The 19,081-nt window shown below is 45.6% G+C and overlaps 1 protein-coding gene across 1 annotated transcript; it reads right to left on the bottom strand.

Moving 5' to 3' along the window:
- Window positions 1–14,249: 14,249 nt before the first annotated feature.
- On the bottom strand, window positions 14,250–15,245 carry LOC119382023 (piggyBac transposable element-derived protein 3). Its single transcript, XM_037649763.1, has one exon. It carries the CDS (start codon window positions 15,243–15,245, stop codon window positions 14,250–14,252), a length of 996 nt encoding a protein of 331 aa, XP_037505691.1.
- Between the last annotated feature and the right edge of the window lie 3,836 nt (window positions 15,246–19,081).

Raw genomic sequence — 19,081 nt, forward strand, 5'->3', positions numbered from 1 at the left:
AGTGCGCCATGAGCGTGTAATGTAAATCATGTCGTTCATGACATGCATGTAATAATTTTCACGTTACCACGTGTCAGTTATGTCCGTCATGCAGAAATGTCTCGTCATACCAGTTTTCTTATATATCTATTCATTTAAATGGCCGCTAGCGCCGCGAGACCACGTCATGTAAATCATGCTGCACATGACATGCGTGTCACAATTTGCACGTTAGGACCTGTCATTGTGTTCGTCATGAACACTTGTCACGACATACCAAGTTTGGTATATATGAAATTAACGAAACGGCCGCAAGAGCACCAAGACCGTGGAATGTAACTCATGCTGTTCATGACATGCTTTTCACGATTTTCATGTTACGACCTGTCATTAATGTTCGTACTACGGTCATGTTATGCCATACCAATTTTGGTATACATCCGATTAACGAAACGGCTAGGAGAGCACAAAGTCGTAGGCGGCTAGATAGATAGATAAACAGATACTCTCAAAGTCGCAGAAGTTCGCTAATAAATGCTTCGCGTTTAAAAAACTGCGCTCGTGGTGTTCTGAATGTTTCCTTACTTGTGTCTTCGTGTTCTCGCGCATTTTAGGACAGTTTAGCCACAGAATTGAGCAACAGCAGTGGCCGGGGACATTCCTTCAGACAATAATCCAACTCATATATAACATGAGAACATCTTGTAAATGAGGATACCATGTGCTGCACAAAGGTAATCGATGGTGGCGTACTTGCCTAAGACAGCTATTGCGAAGAAATTTCAAGCGCAGTAAGGAGTCGAAAATAAGTGTACCGAAATTTCATGGAGAAATGTTGCTCTACTGACGGAGCCACAATGCACAAAAGAGTCACTGTTAATACTCTACGAATGGGCCTCGTCATTAACCATTTCAACTTTGTCGTCACTAGCTGGTGTACAAGGACGTAGATAACTGAAGGCTTACGGAGTGGAATAATGTTCCACACAGATCTCTCGCATTAAAAATTTCGTCTTCAAAAACTTCATTACAGCATTTATTTTTAGTGTGCCTTGCCCCTTCTGGCATTTCAATATATGGTTTGTTCTAATTTTTGAACGGGAATTCACCAGATAGGATTAGCACCCTTGGCTTGTTAAATTGAACGTCTGATTTCGTATAATAGCCTTACCTTCAAACCCAACTTGTAACGCAGAAAATTTTTTTCTATGTTTCTAACGACGGAGAAATTGGCAAGGTGGTATTATGGTGCGTCAGTAGCTCGCTGATGCCAGTATTTTCTCTCCAAATAATAGAGATGTACAATATGAAATAACTTGCACATTTTTGGCGTTGCAAAGGTTACAATATCGTTAGGCTTGAAACACATCCCTTGTGTTGCGTATTTTTCCTCATTTGTGCACTTCCATCTGCTTCTTCGACGGACAAGAATCAGCCAGGGAAAGAGTGCTCGTGCTAACCCTTCTAAACTGCATTTTACCACGTGGTATTTAAAGAGACGTAAATATCAATGTGAGCGCTCTAGTTTGCTGAATTGACGCATCTTAGTACGCATAATGAGCCGCAATTAAGCAGCTCGCGTATTTTCATGTGCGTGGTACAGTAGCATGTGCGCAAAACAGAACCAGAAGGAAACATCAATGTATTTTTTTTTCAGGCATATTTCGAGTCAGTTCTCAGTCTTCATATACATTTTCAACTATCTTTGATTAGCGGGAACATCTTTGTAAGAAAAGAAAGTAAGACAACGAAAAATATTATTGCCCTACTACGCGGATTGAATACGCGGTAACGTGGCGTGTACCACGTAAGATAAAAATAAACAGAAGCATTTCTGGCTAAAACACCAGCATAAATATTCCGCACGATGGAGTATAGCTGCGCTCGATCACTAAATTCGATAATGCTAATGACGCCAACTTAGTTTTCTACTTGCGTGAGGGTACAATTGCGGGAATAGAACTGCACTCCAAACATCAAAGTTATGATGCAGCTATTTCTAAAGGAGGTATTTTAACGCCATAGCGTTAAAGAGCTCGTTTCACAGAAATTTCGGCGCCAGTGTGGGCGCCGGCGTCGTTCGCTGTGAGCGTGAAATCAGCGTCGTCCGTGAGTGAAGATTCAGGATAGATGCCAATAAATAAATAATAAAAGAAACTTTGGTTCGAGCGCGAATCCAACACAGGCATTCTGCGGGGCAAGCAGGTTTTCTACCCCAGAGCCACGCCATTGCCTAGAGCTGTGTCCGAAAAATATAATAATAAACTCTATACGAATCTAATGTAATGAGACGAGCCTCCTTAATGCTTGTAATGTTACGCGGCAGATGCTTAGAATCGCGCGAGGCGCGAAGACATGTTAATCGACCAACGAGTCAGGTGTTTATGGGCCGACGCAGTACAATCGCTCAGACATCTTTAATTAGTGTGGTCAGCAAAAGCATCAACCAGGTTAACAGCTGTGTATGTTTCCGTGTTGCCTTACGGACGCATAGTGGGTACTTCGCTGATTCATAAAAAGGAGAACTATGGCGTCGCAGGCACTTCGCAACTGTACTTGCCGTAGGCATTGTAGGATAGTTTAAAATGTATAATGTTGCGCGTACAGACGTTTCTTTCGTTGCGGAACGGTTGCGGTGACAGTGGCGTATCAACTCGCTCGCGAGTGGGGGGGCTGGCGTGTCTCACTCTGTCCGCTGTATATATATATATATATATATATATATATATATATATATATATATATATATATATATATATATATATATATATATATACATAGAGAGAGAGCACTACATTTTCTCTGAATCGGACGTTATTTTTTCATATTCATAGAGATGATTAGATGATTAACTTTTGAAAACTGCATGTTCTAAATCAAGGAAGAACCTGCACAAACAGATTGTGCAGGGTGGGCCGTCCTATACCGCGACAACACAACAGTGTTTATTAACATTTTCGAAATATAACCCTGAAGTTTAAAAAGTGCAGCGACGGTTTCACCTGTTCTTTATCTGAGCATTCCATCTGCAAACGTCACAGTCTCAGTTTGGCGTTGTAAATACTGTGAGTATATGACTCTAGTACCTTAAATTCTCATTTATTAAGCAAAACATGTGGCTGACAAAGGAAGGTACTTCGCAGAAGTCTTCTAGATAAGCCGAGTGCCAATTTCTTTGCTGTTAGAGCCCTCTAATGTAGAGTCTTTCTAAATATGAAGGCCATGTTCAGTCGATTAATATTTATGGAAACCACATTGAGCTGCTTGTGTATAGTTATAAGATTATAAATGACTACGAATTTATACGCAATGTGTCGCTCTCTGCCCTCCTACATTTCACAGCTTGGGTGGGGGGTGGACGGCAAAAGCGGTGAAGTGGTCCTTTACTCCTCCCCTCCGGCCCCTCCAAGTACATAGCCTACGCAAACTGTGGAAACTAAAATTTTCTTCGAACAAATTGTGGGAGATTATAACGTTAAACTACCCCGCATTGTCTCCTTCCGTATAGGTCGTTAGCTGTTAATGAATGGTTGAAATTTTCTGGGTCATCCTCCCAGCACCTGCTCGCAGCACGACGCAACAAATGACGCCGAAGTGATCCACTGCGTAATGATCACTTACGCATGTCTGCGTAAAGAAAAAGTAACGATAAACTATTTTAAATACGGCGTATATTGACTATTTTTTATACGGCGGTCATTGGTTTTTTGCTATTCATCAAAAGTTTTCAGTGCGCCATAAAATCGCCTCCATGTTAGGCGACGTCACAAGTATGCGAAAACTCGCGGTGTTAAGCGCGAGACAGACGGTACGATTTTCCATGCGATGTGCCGGCCGACGCGGCGTTTGGGGAGAGGGAATGGTGGCTGTCCGATGCTATGAAAGGTCACCATTCCGGTCCCCCCCGCCGTGTCGGACGTCGCATCGCATGGAAAATCGTACCGTCTGTCTCGCCCTTTAAAATGAAGTCCGCACAATAAGCAGCCCATTACTGTGCTGAACAATCATTTTTTTCGGAATAGCCAGACTTTGTCTGTTTCTGAACGTAATTCAAGAAGGCTGCCCGCCAATCACATTGGCAGCGGCTACTTATAGCAGCGGGCGAGATGGATTCATATGTGTATAATAGATACTTTCAGTATAGTATAACGTTGTTGAGTTGTTTTAGACCTAATAAAACTTTCTGTGAACTCATCGTTGCTGACAGAGAGGTAGAGAGAGAAATAAACATAATTAGGAACAGATACAATCCTTTGCAGGTGGGCAGTCTTCTTAGTCCAGAAAATCGTGGACGCTGATAATCTTCCTAGTGAAGATCAAGTTACGGGGCAAACTTGAAAGTTGGGCTTCTCAGTGTGCTCGACTCCACTGCCTTGTTACAAGCCGCAGCGACCGCTGCAGGCTACCGTATGATAAGCGAGGTGAAGCAGGTTAATCGGAGACCAAAGGGAATCTTTTTTAGCTCTCCTGGCTAGGCACAACTAAAATACTCCACACTTCTGCACACATCCACTCACAGCAGCTCAGATATGGAGCATTGGCGAAGATAATTGTTTTCAAAGAAACTAAATTTCCTGAAAAAAAAGAGACCATTTCATCCGGCTATAAAACAATTACTGGTTCCCGCCCGTATTTGCGTCGCCAATTACGTAAATTTCAGGCCAGGCAGAACAAAATAAAGTCATGACAGATTGCTGTAATACTATTGGCCTGGTGTGCGACCGATGGCGGGGCTGCTTTTGGCGCCTGTAGGACGTCAGAGCAGGGATTCGCGCGCTTTCGTCTGCTACGTAGGCCCAGCGCCGTGTTGAAGCCACCGTTGTGGTAAATATCAACTAAAAGCAGTTAAGTTGGTTATCTTGCGCATGGTGGCTACTGACGCTGTTCGAACAACCGTGGGTCTGCTTTTAACGTTCATTTAGAACTACAGCTCTTTGTTTCTTAGAACTGCGGCCGCTTGTCTCCGCGGCGAGTGCTGCGCAATGGTGAAGTACTGCTCTGTGCCTCAGTGTACTTCGTCCGCTCGTGAAAAGCTTTCACAACTATCCTAAGGACCTAAAGCTGAAGAAGTGGATAGTGAAGCTCAGAAAGGGAAAGCGCGCCACGCCTTCATCGACCGTGTGCAGCAAGCACTTCGCGGGCAGTGACTTCTGCTACCCACCGTACGCGCCACTCTTAGGTAAGCTTGTGACCGCGTTTAAGCGCCTCGCCAATACTTAAGCCGTTCATTGCACGCAGGATATAAGCATAGGCGACTTACATCAGGTGCGGTGCCATCCCACAACCTGCTGCGAAGGCCCCTAGACAAGGAGCCGACGACGCTGCCTCCGAATCACCTCGCAGGAAAGCGCGCCTCATGAGGTCAGCTGAACGGCGCAGGATATCTGAGACTACGGCTGCATTTGAATGGTGCACATACGTATTTTACTTATGAAGGCAAGCGCGCGCCTAGCGGACTGCTTATCATAAATTCATAAGTGAAACCTGTTGCCGCTGTTTAGTGCACATTATCTAAACATTTTCACCTGAGACAGTGCAGACACTTTTTTAAAAGAGGAGCTCTTTAAGCTTTTCGTTAGGCTTCGTGGCATGAAACTCGACCCAGCTTGCTTTTGCCACGTTAATTTCTTTGGCCACGTTATCTCTGTATCAGCGATTAACTATTTGTTATATTCTAATACCCATGCAACGGCCCTGTGCGGAGTTAATATGAACTACGACGTAATATCGTTGTTACTGAACCAACATTTCGGGACAAACTGCGATCATGGGCATCGGCAGGTGGGTGTGCAACAAGGCGGCACTCGCGCACTTGTTTGCAGGACGAGAACTGCGACGGTGATGCGAACTCCGTTGACGGCCTCGACCGCGCATTCAACAACGTGGCATGCGTCGTACACCGCCGCGCCCTCGATGAGGCACCGCGACCTTTCACAACCTTTATCTACATAAGTGTACATGCTGGAGAACGGCAAGCTTACTAAAATATCGGAAGAAACACCCCAACTAATTAGTATCGTACGGCAGAAACAAGATAACGAGCGAGAACACTCACACGTAGTTTCACTTTCTTACCAGCAATGCGGTCGGTGGCATCGGCGTACTCGTCGGCCATCCGGGGGTTTCTTGGCCCTATCGATTGGGCCGCAACTAAAACAAATTCAAGATGACACTCGAAAACATTCATTGCAGTCGTTAATTGACCGTCGCGAGGCTGTTCATTCGACAAAGTTCCCGCCTGAGGCAGACGATCCGCATACAGGAGCAGCGGCTGCTGCAGCGCGGTTGAGAACGGAGTCCCCGCTCTGACGTCACACGCGAGAGGGCGCCACTCCAAGATCACGAGGCCAATCGAGCCCCAGCTGAGCGATGGCCTCCTCTGCAATACTCGAGCGAAAGCGTGGACTAGGCAGCCCGCACCGCAGAGAGCCTGCAGTGCATGACGGAGGACAGTCGTCACAGCTGAATTGTATAGGACGCATTTTATTACATAATTACGTTATTGTTGCGTTCGAGTAAAACTTTGACTGACTTGTTAGTTTCCCAGTCTGCCACCGACAACGACCGCTGTCAAAAGTGGGGGTCTCCGCCCCCCGAACAATTCTCAGTGGGGGGAGAGGGGGGGTTAGAGCCCCGCTTGCCCCCCCGGTAGACACGCCTATGGCGGTGTCCACCGAGAAGTGAAGCGAGGCCAGCGATTGAGAAGGCGATGCGAATTGGGCCCGATTACGCTATCGCGTTCTAATCTTGAGGCGAAGCTCTTGCGTCTACCAACTTTTATGACTCCACACTGAATTTTTTATCGACTAGCCATATGCAGAAGTGCGCAGCGCCGTACTACAAGACCGAAACAGAAAAAAGCACACAAAGAAGCGCTCACTGTTCATGAGTCTCTGACCGTGCGTCTTGTCTGCTTCGTCCTGTACATTCGCACTTTCGATTTCAGTATGAAATGCCAACGTGTCCAGCATACCATCCCTGCTTCGTCATATAACGCTATGCATTCATATTATTTTTAAATACAGTCTTTCCGTAGGTTATAATCCAATCTGCTTATAATGTTCATTACGAGTAAGGCGTCACGTTGGTCAATTTGGTAGGTATTCAGATGTAAGGATGGAAGAATTAGTCGACTGGTGTGTCTTATAATATTTTCAGTGAAAAACACCTAAGCATGAAGCACGTGGACCGAAAAACAGGCTTTCTCTCGGCTTGCATTCTTCGTTAGTGCTTTTCCCTGGCAACTTAACGCAGAATAAAGTTGCCCAATGTGCAACACTAAAAGCGGCGTGAAAATCGCAGTTCTTGTCATTACGTAACTACAATATTGGTAATTTAGGTATGTTTTTAGTTGGTGCATGCGAATATCTAGGATGAAGTCTCAAACATTTAGTTTCTTTACTAATTTACGCATTACCAGCCAATTAATATAGCTAGCATTAGACAAATAGAGAACCTAAACGTGCAGAATATATCGCATAATGATAGACCTCGCAATATACTTCTTTCGCTGTCTTTAATAGGGGCATTTTTTATACCTTTTATGCGACAGTGAACTGTAATCGTAAAAGAGAAAATTGGTTCACCAATGCATGTGTTTGCACTTGGCGACATCAAAACGCTGAAATCTAAAAGACTATTCTCTGTGGTTTATGTCTAAATCTGAAACGTTATATGTGAAATTTTTGTTTTTTTATTGCGTAAATAGCTGCCGTCTAGTTCTACTGAACTGCCGTGTAACTGAAATGTTACACTTCACATGTAATTATCCTTGAGTCATGCGAGCTATACATCTGAAGGAGAGGGAAAAATGAAGAGGAAAGGTTAACCAAGCTTTGGCTTGGTCCCTACGAGTGGCATGGGGGAAAGCGGGAATAATTGATAAGATAGAACTGAGCGAACGACAGTAAGAAGCCGCTTCTGAAAAATAACTTATATACATACCCCCTACCTTTGCAGACCACATAAACTTTCAAATACTCAACAGTTAATAGTGTACTAATGGGAGTTTTAAAAAAATTACAGCATATCCACGGGTGAATGACGAAGAGCTTTGGCGAAGCTCCTGAAGCAATCATGGTTACACCGTGAAATGTTCAGTGGTTTCGCCCAGCAGTTATCAAAGCAATACGCCGCTTTGATTATTTTTCTTTTTTCCTTTTTTTCTTCTTTAGATTATTTTTATTTCTTATTTTTTGCTTTTTATTTTCTTTGTTTTCTTTATTTTTTTTAAATTTGTCATTTTTTATTTTTTGTTTTTTATTTTATTTGCTTTTTTTTCTTCTGTCTCTATGGGACAGCGCCATCTATTGAATGATACGTGAGAAGCGACGGCGGGGACACGCCGGATGGAGCGACGACCGACCAGGTGATGCTATCAGGAGCTCCGCTCCTAGAAAAGCACAACAACCCCATTCACTTTCGGCGCCGATGCGAGCATTCGACTGCATTTATTGGCGAGAAATTAGGTCTAAGGGAATAGCATCCTGTGCTTTACGCTTTGGAAGGTAAGAGCAGTCGGTAAATGCATGAAGTTTCGTAAGCAAGAAAGAAGCCTTGCTGGAAATCCGTCTTGCGTATTTTCGCAAATCGTTCGCATATGTTGTCTAGTGGCCCTTGAGACAGGCGAGTGTAAGAAGCTTGAGCGGGATATTTCTGGTTGCGCTGATAGCAAGTGCAACTGGCGCCGGCGTCCGGCTGCGCACACTGGGCTGGATCTTACGCGTTTCTTCTGTAATCAAGCGGCCGTGCACGTACGAGCGCGAGTCTCCGAACCTCGACGCCGCGCATACCTCGCTTCGACTAAGGTCGCCGGCTTTTTGTTGGAGTAACTGATGCCTTCTACGTTTTGAGTGGACCGGTGGCGAGTAAGGCCCCAACAATTTGCAGATATGTTTCATGAAGCTGTTTTCCTTGTAGATGACTTTACCTTAGAGATGCACGTTTGTGTCTCTGGTTTTAGATGACAAACTTGAGCGCCTTGGCAAATTTCACCGGGTATTCTGACACTGCTACTAAGACAAACAATGTTTTAGGCAGTAACGACGAACCTTTATCTCATAATATGCATAGTATGGACCGGTGGCGACTAGTGAGATTTACCCCATTTTTGCGGCGCATAACCGTTTATGATGAGCCGTGACTTTACGATGAACCGCCGACGTTACGACAAACCTTGACCCTAACGTCCTACGCCGCTAATAGAGGCATTTGTAAGCCGAACGTTCATGTTCTGTTTTTACGACAGAAGTAACAATAACATCACAGTGTTCAAGAGAGAAATACAAAAGTAGCTGTCCAATAACAAACGTGGCCACCTGCGAAATGATAATCACTACATGTTGCTAAACGATCCTTATAGCCGTAAATAGTCTTCCTGTACCAGTAGTCTATTGGAAAAGGGGAGTCAGCCATTACGACAAGGAATAGACCGCTCGCACTTCATTTTTTGTAGCATCACTTATATTCTTATTCACTTGGTGTTTTTCCTTCTGTCTTTCCCCTCCGCTGAAGATATTCAATCTACTAAGTTTCTCCAATCTGAAGGAGCGGGATCCTCAAGCCTAGACTTCTAGGCAATATTTCGATGCAGTATTTCTTGCTCGAAGGCCGCAAAATAAGTGCTTTCACTTCACAAATTAGCAGTTAGATGTCACAGCTGAAATTCCCTTTTTTCAATGCGGAGCATAAATTGGCCCATAGACAAAGAAACAGGGAAATGCTGAATAGATCTCAGGATTTTCGTAGCAACACGTACAAAGGGTTATTTCCGATAAACCATGCAAAATTTAACTGTCTTGAAGATGCGTGAAACCACTAACATCTTTATACTTGCATTAAATGATAATATTAGTGTTTATTGGTGCGTGGACGAATTCTGTCCAAAAAGCGGGAATGAGATGTCGTCATCTTTTATTCGTATATTTTTTCATTAGCACGATGCTGCAGTTGAGGGACAGTTCATATAATTCAATCCTTAGCAAATAAATTTGGCAAGCGGTTCTTTCAAATGCCGCTTCCCGAATGTACTGGCGATGTTACCATTTAAAAGAAACTTATGTTAACACAAATACAAACAGCAGGAATAAGGGATGGGCCGGCCGTTCATCGTTAGCCATTGTCAGACAGGTGAAGAACGGATTACTTACCACATTGTAACTGCTCGAGGAAGGCAGAGCCGACACGTTGGCGTGAGAAGCTGCAGAAGACGTTTCCCCAAGAGACATCTGCAGCAAACGCACTTGAGTGGCCAACATTTACGTTCCCCGACCACTCCGACGTGGGTGACTGATGAGTCTGAAAGCACGGGCTGCACCACCGCTCTATCAATTGAACCCTGCTGGGTATGGCACCGCGTCATTCACTGCCCGCTACCGATACAACGCCTGTATCGCTGCGAAACACAAAACGAGGCTAGACACGCACTGACACTTTTTACGAAGGGCAGATAGACGATAATGCATTGCCTGTGTTGCGCCCATCGTCTTGCTATATTTGTGCCTACCCCCCCCCCCCACACACACACATATAAAAGGAATAGTTTACGGAATGTTAGGTACAGGGTGGACGATAATGCATTGCCTGTGTTGCGCCCATCGTCTTGCTATATTTGTGCCTAGCCTAACCCCCCCCCCTCTCCCCACACACACATATACATAAAAGGAATAGTTTACGGAATGTTAGGTACAGGGTGGACCCTTAGGCTACATACACTAGTCTGTGTTGCATGGTCAATAAAGCACATGTAAAATCCAGCGTGTAGTCAGTCTCAGGCTTCGTATGGTAGCCTGGGGCGCCAGAAAAACAAATTTCAAAGCTCTCAGTAAAAACTTGACTTCCTTGGCGGTCAAAGTTATCAGACACGACCATGCCTTCTTAAGCGCCGATTACATGCAGTGCTACACTATACATCTTTTAAACAATAACCTAGTGGTTGAAAGTAAAGAAAAGATAGCTTCGCAGTAGTGGTGCCAAGTTTGTAGGAACGGCGAAGTTGGGCGGGCTTCCCCGTTTCTGTTAATTACACGAAAGTGTTTTATGCCGGGATCCACCAAGTACTTCCGTTAGAGGAAATGACGTTGATATAATGGACGCCAACGGGTGAGAAAAAAAACCAAGAAAAAGTTCGCGCGGCTGGGAATGGAAACCACGACGTTGCGGCCGCGATGGTAAGCGCCCCACGCTAAACCAACTAAGCTACCTCGCTTTTTTTTTTCTTTATTGCCAACTAAGCTACCTGGCAGATGCTGCACACTTCACGAACGCGCCTTATATCTTTCACACATTCTCTCTCGCACGGTGCTCTCTGTTGGCGGTGTAGGTAGGCGGAGCAGGGCGGTGCCGCAGTCTGTGAGAGGTTAAAAGAAGTTATGCGTCACGATCGGCAATTACTAGCGCTTACTCCAAGATTGCGTGCAATAGGGCTGACGCGCTGGAGTTTTGAGTACTGTGGCGGAGCCTGGTGGCGTGCGCCGAAGTTGCTTGGGTAGTCAAAAATGGACGCCGACCGGCGAGTTACGCAGTTTTCAGTTGCTTTGAGCGTTTTACTTAATTTTGCGCCTAGTTTTCAGGCTCAAAAAGTGCTTAAAACGTACGCAGGAACTTGTCCGCTATGCCTGCAGAGTCTGACATGTTTGACGAGCGATCCCTGCTTCAACAAACCGTGCCGAAAGCAGGTCGTCCGGGCGACGGCTCTGAGCATCGCGCGGTCCCGAAGCGCGGTCGCCGCCGTTATTGTTGCGTGGTTAATTACCACGAACATGGGGGTATGGATCCTAATGTGCGGTTTTACTGGTTCCCCTGAAAGCCGTACGAAGTGGAGCGACGGAACCGCTGGATACGTGCCGTCCGATGCGTGAAGTGAGTACGCGAGCAAAACGTGGTTTGGAATGTAACGTGCTGATTACTTTTCGTACGCGCGTGCACGCTGTTTATATATGTATATATTCCCTGTGTACAGTCCAGACGGCACGCCGCGGCTGCCGACGGCGATCACGAGGATATGCAGCCGGCATTTCGTGGGAAACGAGAAAAACGATGCCATGAGTCACCCTGCGTATGTGCCTACGATTTTTCCGGGAGCTTACAGCCGACTGCTTCCAGCGGCCGGCTGTAAACATTGCGCGCCGTCGCTTCTCGACCGCCACCGCACGCTGACAGAATTTGACGAATTCCCTAGAAGCGAATGTTGAAAATTACGACCGTGCATGGGGACAAAGTGTGTTTGCGACTGAATGCGGCAGAAAACGGCACACGGCGCGAATGCGCTCATTCGGGCCGCCGACGGCTAGCCTTCGTCACTGGACCTTTCTTGATTACGTTTCGTCGTGTAATGCAAATCATTTCGACTTTCTTAACAGCAATCTTTTCGTTTATGCACTGTCGTTAATCGCGCGAGCATGCCTCGTAAAACTTAACTCGAGTTCAACGTCGTATGAGATTCGCTGCACTTGCGAGTTGCAGCGCGCCGCAATGGTTCCTTCAATCTCCTGCACGTCGTAAACATACTTGACGTTGACAAGCTTCTTGCGTTTACGCAGATTGCTTGGCCTGAAGAACTCAGCCATGCCAGAAATTGGCCGAGATCCAAAGCGCAGCACAACCGACAGCGGCGGCTCCATTGCGCATCTGAGCTTAGTGCTGCATGCGGCCGCCAGTCTGACTACTCGAAACCAAAGAACTTATCGTAGGGGGCGCTTTTTAGCACCGTTTTCGCAGCGCCGCCTGGGCAGCCAGTCAGGCCTATATCGGAGGTCACGGTAAAAGCGTCTCGATATCAGCGAGAAACGCTGGCCGCGCTGGCGTCGGAGAGGCACCCTAGACGCATTTACGTTCTTTGCCTTTCGCTTCGTGTCAGCGTGCGCCGGCTGATCGGACTAGTGCAGCTTCCACGTGCACCAACGGGATTTCTCTGCCACCGACTACTTCGATTGCGAGAGCACCGACTAACAAAACTGCTGCGATACGCGTTGCAGAAAGGACACGATTTCGACAGGTGAATGTCGTGCCTTGGTTACAGTAGAAAAAAACAGAGGCCAGCGGGACGCATGCCTTTGGGGCTCAAGCTAAAAACCTCTACTAACTAGGCGTCAACATGCGTGCATCCACTCCAGCCGGGGCTATAGCTGCCAAACATGAATAAACATTGTACAAGCTCTCATATATCACTACACGATAGGCACTACTTCCGCTTAGACACGTTTGACTTTCGTGTTATACCGATTCCTATGACAGAAAGATCAGCCATGTTTTTTTCTCTTTCTTTCTGTCTCTACTTTTTTCCTTGTTTTTCCCGTAACGTTTCTGTCTCTTTTTCTTTCTGTTTCTTTCTTTCCCTATCTAATTCTTTCTCTCTCGCGCACCTGATCTCTTTTTTTTTTGTCGCTCTTCCCTTTCTTTCCCTGTATATCTATTTCTCGCTGCTTCTTTATAGGTTTAACAATTTTGAAAACTCGGCCTTACACATCCCCATGTCCATGTTGCTCGACGAATAATTAAGCGTGTTCGTCGACACACTATATGGTATACTGCAGGTTTTACGTTCCATTATTCTTTAGCCCTTTATTGACGACACATTAAAATAGTTTAAAAAAAAGTTTATTTCGGGTATATTTCTACTTACTATAGCATTATAAAGCATACATTGCAAGGACAAAAAATTGTTACATTTGCTTGCCGAGATCTAGCTTTGTTGCCTGTGGGCAACACTAGGCACGAATCCTAAAGCAGGCTTCATTGCATCGCACCTACGGGTCAGTATGAAACTTGTACAGGCACTCTTTCCCTGGTGTGAAACAGAGATGCACGTTGCACTTTCTGCACATTACCCGTGTGATACCCGTGCATTTCGGATATTTGCAGCGTCCTTTCTTTTGGGAGAACGTAGGCAGGTGATCGACTGTGTCCAGCCTTATCTCTTTGCACGGCACAAGAGCTGTCGGTCCGCGCCGTTTCTTCGCCTGCAGTTCATTTTCAACTCTTGATGGCGCAAAAGGTCGCCTTCTGGAGGGTGTTGCAACCTTCCCTTGTTGCCTCAGCACGCATGCAATATCTGCCTTGAAGGAGAGGAGTGTCATTTGGTCTTTGCGTGGCACATCAGCGGAGGTGGCATCTCGGCGGTACAGGAGCCAGCAGTTCACGACTACTACATCCAACAGATGAAAGAATAGCCGCCTGTACCATTTTTTAGATATTAGTTGGATGCGGTAAAGTGCTACGAGCATGTCCATAAGATCTACGCCACCCCTAGACTCATTGTAGACAGCTACAATTCAAGGACGAGGCACGTTCACCGTCGTCCGTGTCTTTTTGTCAAAGCGCTTCACAGGATGATCTGGCAATGCAGAAGCAAATGATGACAGAAGGGTCACGTGGCGGTTGTCAAACCACTTCACAGCCCTCAAGTTCACTCCTTCAAACGTCTTCTCCATCTCAACATAAGAGCCACGGCCTTTCCTCTTCAGCTCTTTATCGGATGGAAGTTTGCATCCTTTCAAGCGAGCCTCCCGCACTGTGCCCACAGAACTGATGCCAACTTTTTTTAGTACCACTTGCAAGTCCACACTACAAAACCAGTTATCAAAGTACAGAATGTAGTCGAGGTCACGTGGCACGACGCTCGCCATTCTGAGAACTATGTTGCCGCTGGCGCCGATGTCTGGAAAACCCGGCTGCGGAAGGATCTTTCCCGTGTATACTTCAAAGTTGTACATGAGTCCGCATTCGTCACAGAGCAGGAAGAGTTTGTAGCCCCATTTTTTGGGCTTGTTTGGCAAGTATTGCTTCAGTGAGCTGCGGCCTTTGAAGGGGACTAACTGCTCATCTACGCATAGTTTTTGGGATTTCGGTAGTTCACGGCATTTCGCTGTCAGGTGGTCCAATAGGGGCCGCACTTTGTACAGCCTGTCGCGATCTGGGTCATTCTGGTCTGGTGCCTCCTGGTTGTCGTTGAAATGCAGTGACTGCTTCACTTCCTCCCATCTGTCCCTCGTCATCGTGTCGGCCACTTGACTGATACGGAACCTGTCAGACCAGTACATACGCGTTTGGGGCAGCTTCATAATCGACATAGTGAACACTATGCCCATAAACTGCTCTAAATCATTTACAGTCAGTGCTGTAACTTTGTTGGGGTTCCTCTGAGCACTGTAGAGCGAGGACTGTTCACAGATGAAAGACAAAAACTCCATATCAAAAAATCTTCTGAAATACTCGATGGGAGACTCCACCGGGGATGGACAGGGCGGCACATCCTTCCCCTCTGGCATGGCGCGACCAACTGAGCTTTGGACAACGCTCCATGTAGGGTGATTTTTTGAAGGCTTGGTAATTGCTTCAAGTTCATCGTCAATATCATCTGTGCTCGGGGTGCTAGACATCTCAGCTTGGCTGTCCCCTGAGAGAGCTGCAAAAATTCAACATAAAATGGATGTGACAACAACCTACAGCTAAAAAAAACACGCTAAATTATAAAATGGTACTTGAGATATTCCTGTCAATCCACAATCACTAAGGACACAAGCTAAAAAAAATTCATAGCTTTCACAAAAAGGGCTGAGGAATAACGGGGTGTCAAGGCCGCTACACAACCTTTTCAATAGCAGCGTAAACAGAGCGCCAGTCTCTGCCAGGCGTTCCAATTATCTAACTGGTCTGTCGTGAGTACCGCCCACGGCTTCACGAGGACGCCGATACATGCAGAGAGTTTTGACTGATAATATGACCAATGTACGGTGAGCGTTAGACGTTTATATCTGCGCCCAAATGTGAAAAAAAACACGTTACGGGCCAAACGCGCCACTTCCCCCCCCCCCCCCCCTTCCCCTCCATCGCAACCTTTATCAACACACCATGGCACTTGCATCTGAAATGTCTGAGCACATCTGGTTATTTCTATAAAAAATGCTCGCCTGCCCGGGCTGAAGCAGCAATTTCTGGTTCGTCATCGCTCGATTCCAGGTCCGAGTCATCGCTGTATTCGGGAGGCACCTTTGCGGCTTTTTTACCATAAAATGCACCCGGGTCCATTATTTGTGCCTATTGATGGGTCCTCATTTCCTGCATGATACCGCGTATCGTTCATACCAGTGGAGCAGACAATATAGCATGCTATCGGCAAAATCACCACACCATACACTGAGCGGCACGAGAAACATGGGATAGTGCCTGGTGTTGCCTATGGGCAACAAACACGCGACGCGCCGCTGCTGGTACAAATTTTCATTCACATTCATAAAACTCGGCAGAGAGCGAGGTAGAGCATTCTTCGAAATAACTGTTAAAAGTGAGCGAGAGAAAAAAAGTGCTTACCACGAAATTGGCGCTTGCAGGTTGATGTGGTGTCGTCGAACGCTCTGCGTGTGTTTACGCGCCAAACTTCTTTTTCTTCTTCCCCTATTTCCGACTTGCTTCGTGAGATGGCGCCCCACGTTCATGTAACATTGTTGTGGACAGAGCTTGGGCAAAAAATGAGCCGCCCGAAACCGAAACTCCGCTGGCAAAAAAATATTTTCTGGTATGTTGCCTGTGGGCAACACTCGTCAATAAAGGGTAAGAAGAACCAACACGAGCCGCCGCATGATGAGCTCAGGAAGACACTGATGAAAGCAGGCATGCGCGAAAAAAAGGGAAAAAAAATCAAAAGCGAATACACGCAGGGGAAAACCGGGTTTCTCGGCCCTTTAACTGATGTTGTTTGAGTTCTATGTTCATTATGTTACGTTTCTCCAGTGACAGTTCGCCGTCTGTACTTGCAGTGATGCCTCCTGATGGTGGCAGACTTCTCGCACATGCCCGGCCAAAGTAGGTTTTTTTTTATGATCCCGGCATCACGACGTCAACAAGAACGCCGTTAAACACTCTGATTCACAGAGCACTATGATGTCTAGTAGTGATGCCATCAAGGAAGTAACGAATTGACTTGAAAACTCCGGCCATTCTTCATCCATTAACTGGCTGTGTCGGTGCACGTTAGAAGTCGTCCTCATAGCAAAAGCATTCCACACGACAAGACGAAATTTAAAACACCTTAGCGGCATCCGTTATATGCAGTCGCGAGCACTTCGAGCCAGCCCTTTCCGTTGCCCGAAGGGAAATTAATTGCAGAAGAAACTTCTTTCATCGCTCTTGTTTTCCCAAACACAACCCAGCGGAATCAGCTACAGCAGAAAATTGCGGATTGCCATACTGAAGCATCGTTCAGAGCATTACTCTTGGATGTACAATGGCATGAACTTTTTTTTTCTAGTTGTGTTGTGTTATTTTCGTTTCTCAGTTGTCCGTTTGTACAACAGTATGTGACCGTGTGCATTTCCTCATGCAATAACGTCTTCGGGCGCCGGAGGTATTCGAAATAAATAAATAAATAAATAAATAAATAAATAAATAAATAAAATATGCGTAAACGTCGCCCCGCGTGCGATGTCTGGCGTCGATGGCTCGTCAAACAAATAGGAAACGTCCCGCGAAGGAGCGAGAAGGGGCGCCGCTGTAGAGGGGCTGCTTCTTTCGAGTAGAAACTGCGAACTTTGGTCATAATGGCGTAGTCGCGGGTGCTGGCGAGCGCGCTATCTCGACAGTCATCAGGAGACGCCTTGTGCACTTGCTCTGGTTTCAACATGTAATTAGCGTTTAAAGGACTTACTGCATGTGAACGACTTATGTCCTGCAGCGGCCACATTCCTTTAAACCAGCGTTTTGTTGAGTTAATAATAGAGCCAAAAGAGCTTACTACTAGCCTTACTTCGTCTAACAATTCTAGTTGTAGTTATCGCATTCACTGATTCGCCCTTGCGGCGAAACTTTTTTTTTTGTTTGTTCCGCGAGGCAACCAGTTATATTTTACTCACAGATGCGATTGGCTAATATCATAGTAGGCCATTAACCGATGAGGTTGTGTTAGGTTCTTGGCCTGACGTCAGCAGCACAAGTGTGGCTATAGAAGCAGTCGTAGCCTTCTTACAAGCCACTACACTGGATGCACGCCTTTAGATTTGCCCCAGCGTCACGAACTATGTTCTCATCTCCCTACCTTACTATCGTCATTCATCACTCTTTCGCTCCCCTGCGCCCCTTCCACAGCGTAGAGTAGCAGGCCAGAGCAAACTATAGTTCAGGCCGACCTCTCTGCCTTTCTGTAAATAAATTCTCTCTATCTCTACTATCAGATGCCAACTTGTATTGGACACCGTTCCTTTTTTTTCTAAATCGCGCTGCGTGATATTTGTGACCCGTGTATACAGGGTGTTTCAAGAAATGTGTCCAACCTTCTCAAAAAATCAGGAAAATGCGATATTTGATTGCTGCCTTCAGAATTGATTTTTCTGTAGTGGCAGGGATTTTAACATGGGTATAGAAGTTATATGGGACTGTAATTAAAAAAGTTAAATTATAACTTTTTTAATTAGTGAAGTTAGGTGGTTGTATCAAATGGGAGAATTGAAGTTCTTCATGCCAGAAACCCAACACAACTTTGAGATTTCGAAAAAGTGGCATCTAGTAATAATTACCAAGTAATGAAATTCAACCAAATTCAATGGCGAAAGCTAAACAGAAACATGGAAGAACGCAACTGTCATATTCTTCTGAGACGTCCAAAATGAGTGAATGACTTTTTCTGTAGCGCTAGACATCATTAGATGGTTAGAGACATGACTTGAGACAGCAATTAAGAAAGTTAAATTAATTAACATTTTTAATTAGTGGAGTTAGATGACTGTGTCAAATTGGGGAATTGAAGTTCTTCGTGCCAGAAACCCATCCCAACATTGAGATTTCGAAAAAGCGGCCTCTAGTAATAATTACGAAGTAATGAAATTCAACCGAATTCGATGGCTTTCGCTCTTGAAAGCCGTTGCATTTCGTTGAATTTCATTACGCCACAACAATTACTGCAGGACGCTTTTTCGAAATCTCAAAGCTCGGATGGGTTCCTCGCATGAGGGACTTCAATTCTCCCATTGTACGCAATTGCTTAACTCCACTAATTAAAACGTAATTAATGTAACTTTTTAATTACTGTCAAAATGATGTCCTTAACTACCCTAAGATTCCTGCCGCTACAGAAAAAGCAATTCTGAAAGCCCCGAGCAAATATCGCATTTTC

This window comes from Rhipicephalus sanguineus, chromosome 2 (assembly GCF_013339695.2).
Source record: "Rhipicephalus sanguineus isolate Rsan-2018 chromosome 2, BIME_Rsan_1.4, whole genome shotgun sequence".
Classification (NCBI taxonomy): Eukaryota; Metazoa; Arthropoda; class Arachnida; order Ixodida; family Ixodidae; genus Rhipicephalus; species Rhipicephalus sanguineus.

What these genes read in the sequence shown, in the direction of transcription:
- LOC119382023 (XM_037649763.1), bottom strand. Translation starts at nt 15,245, where the DNA reads ATGCCAGAGGGGAAGGATGTGCCGCCCTGTCCATCCCCGGTGGAGTCT.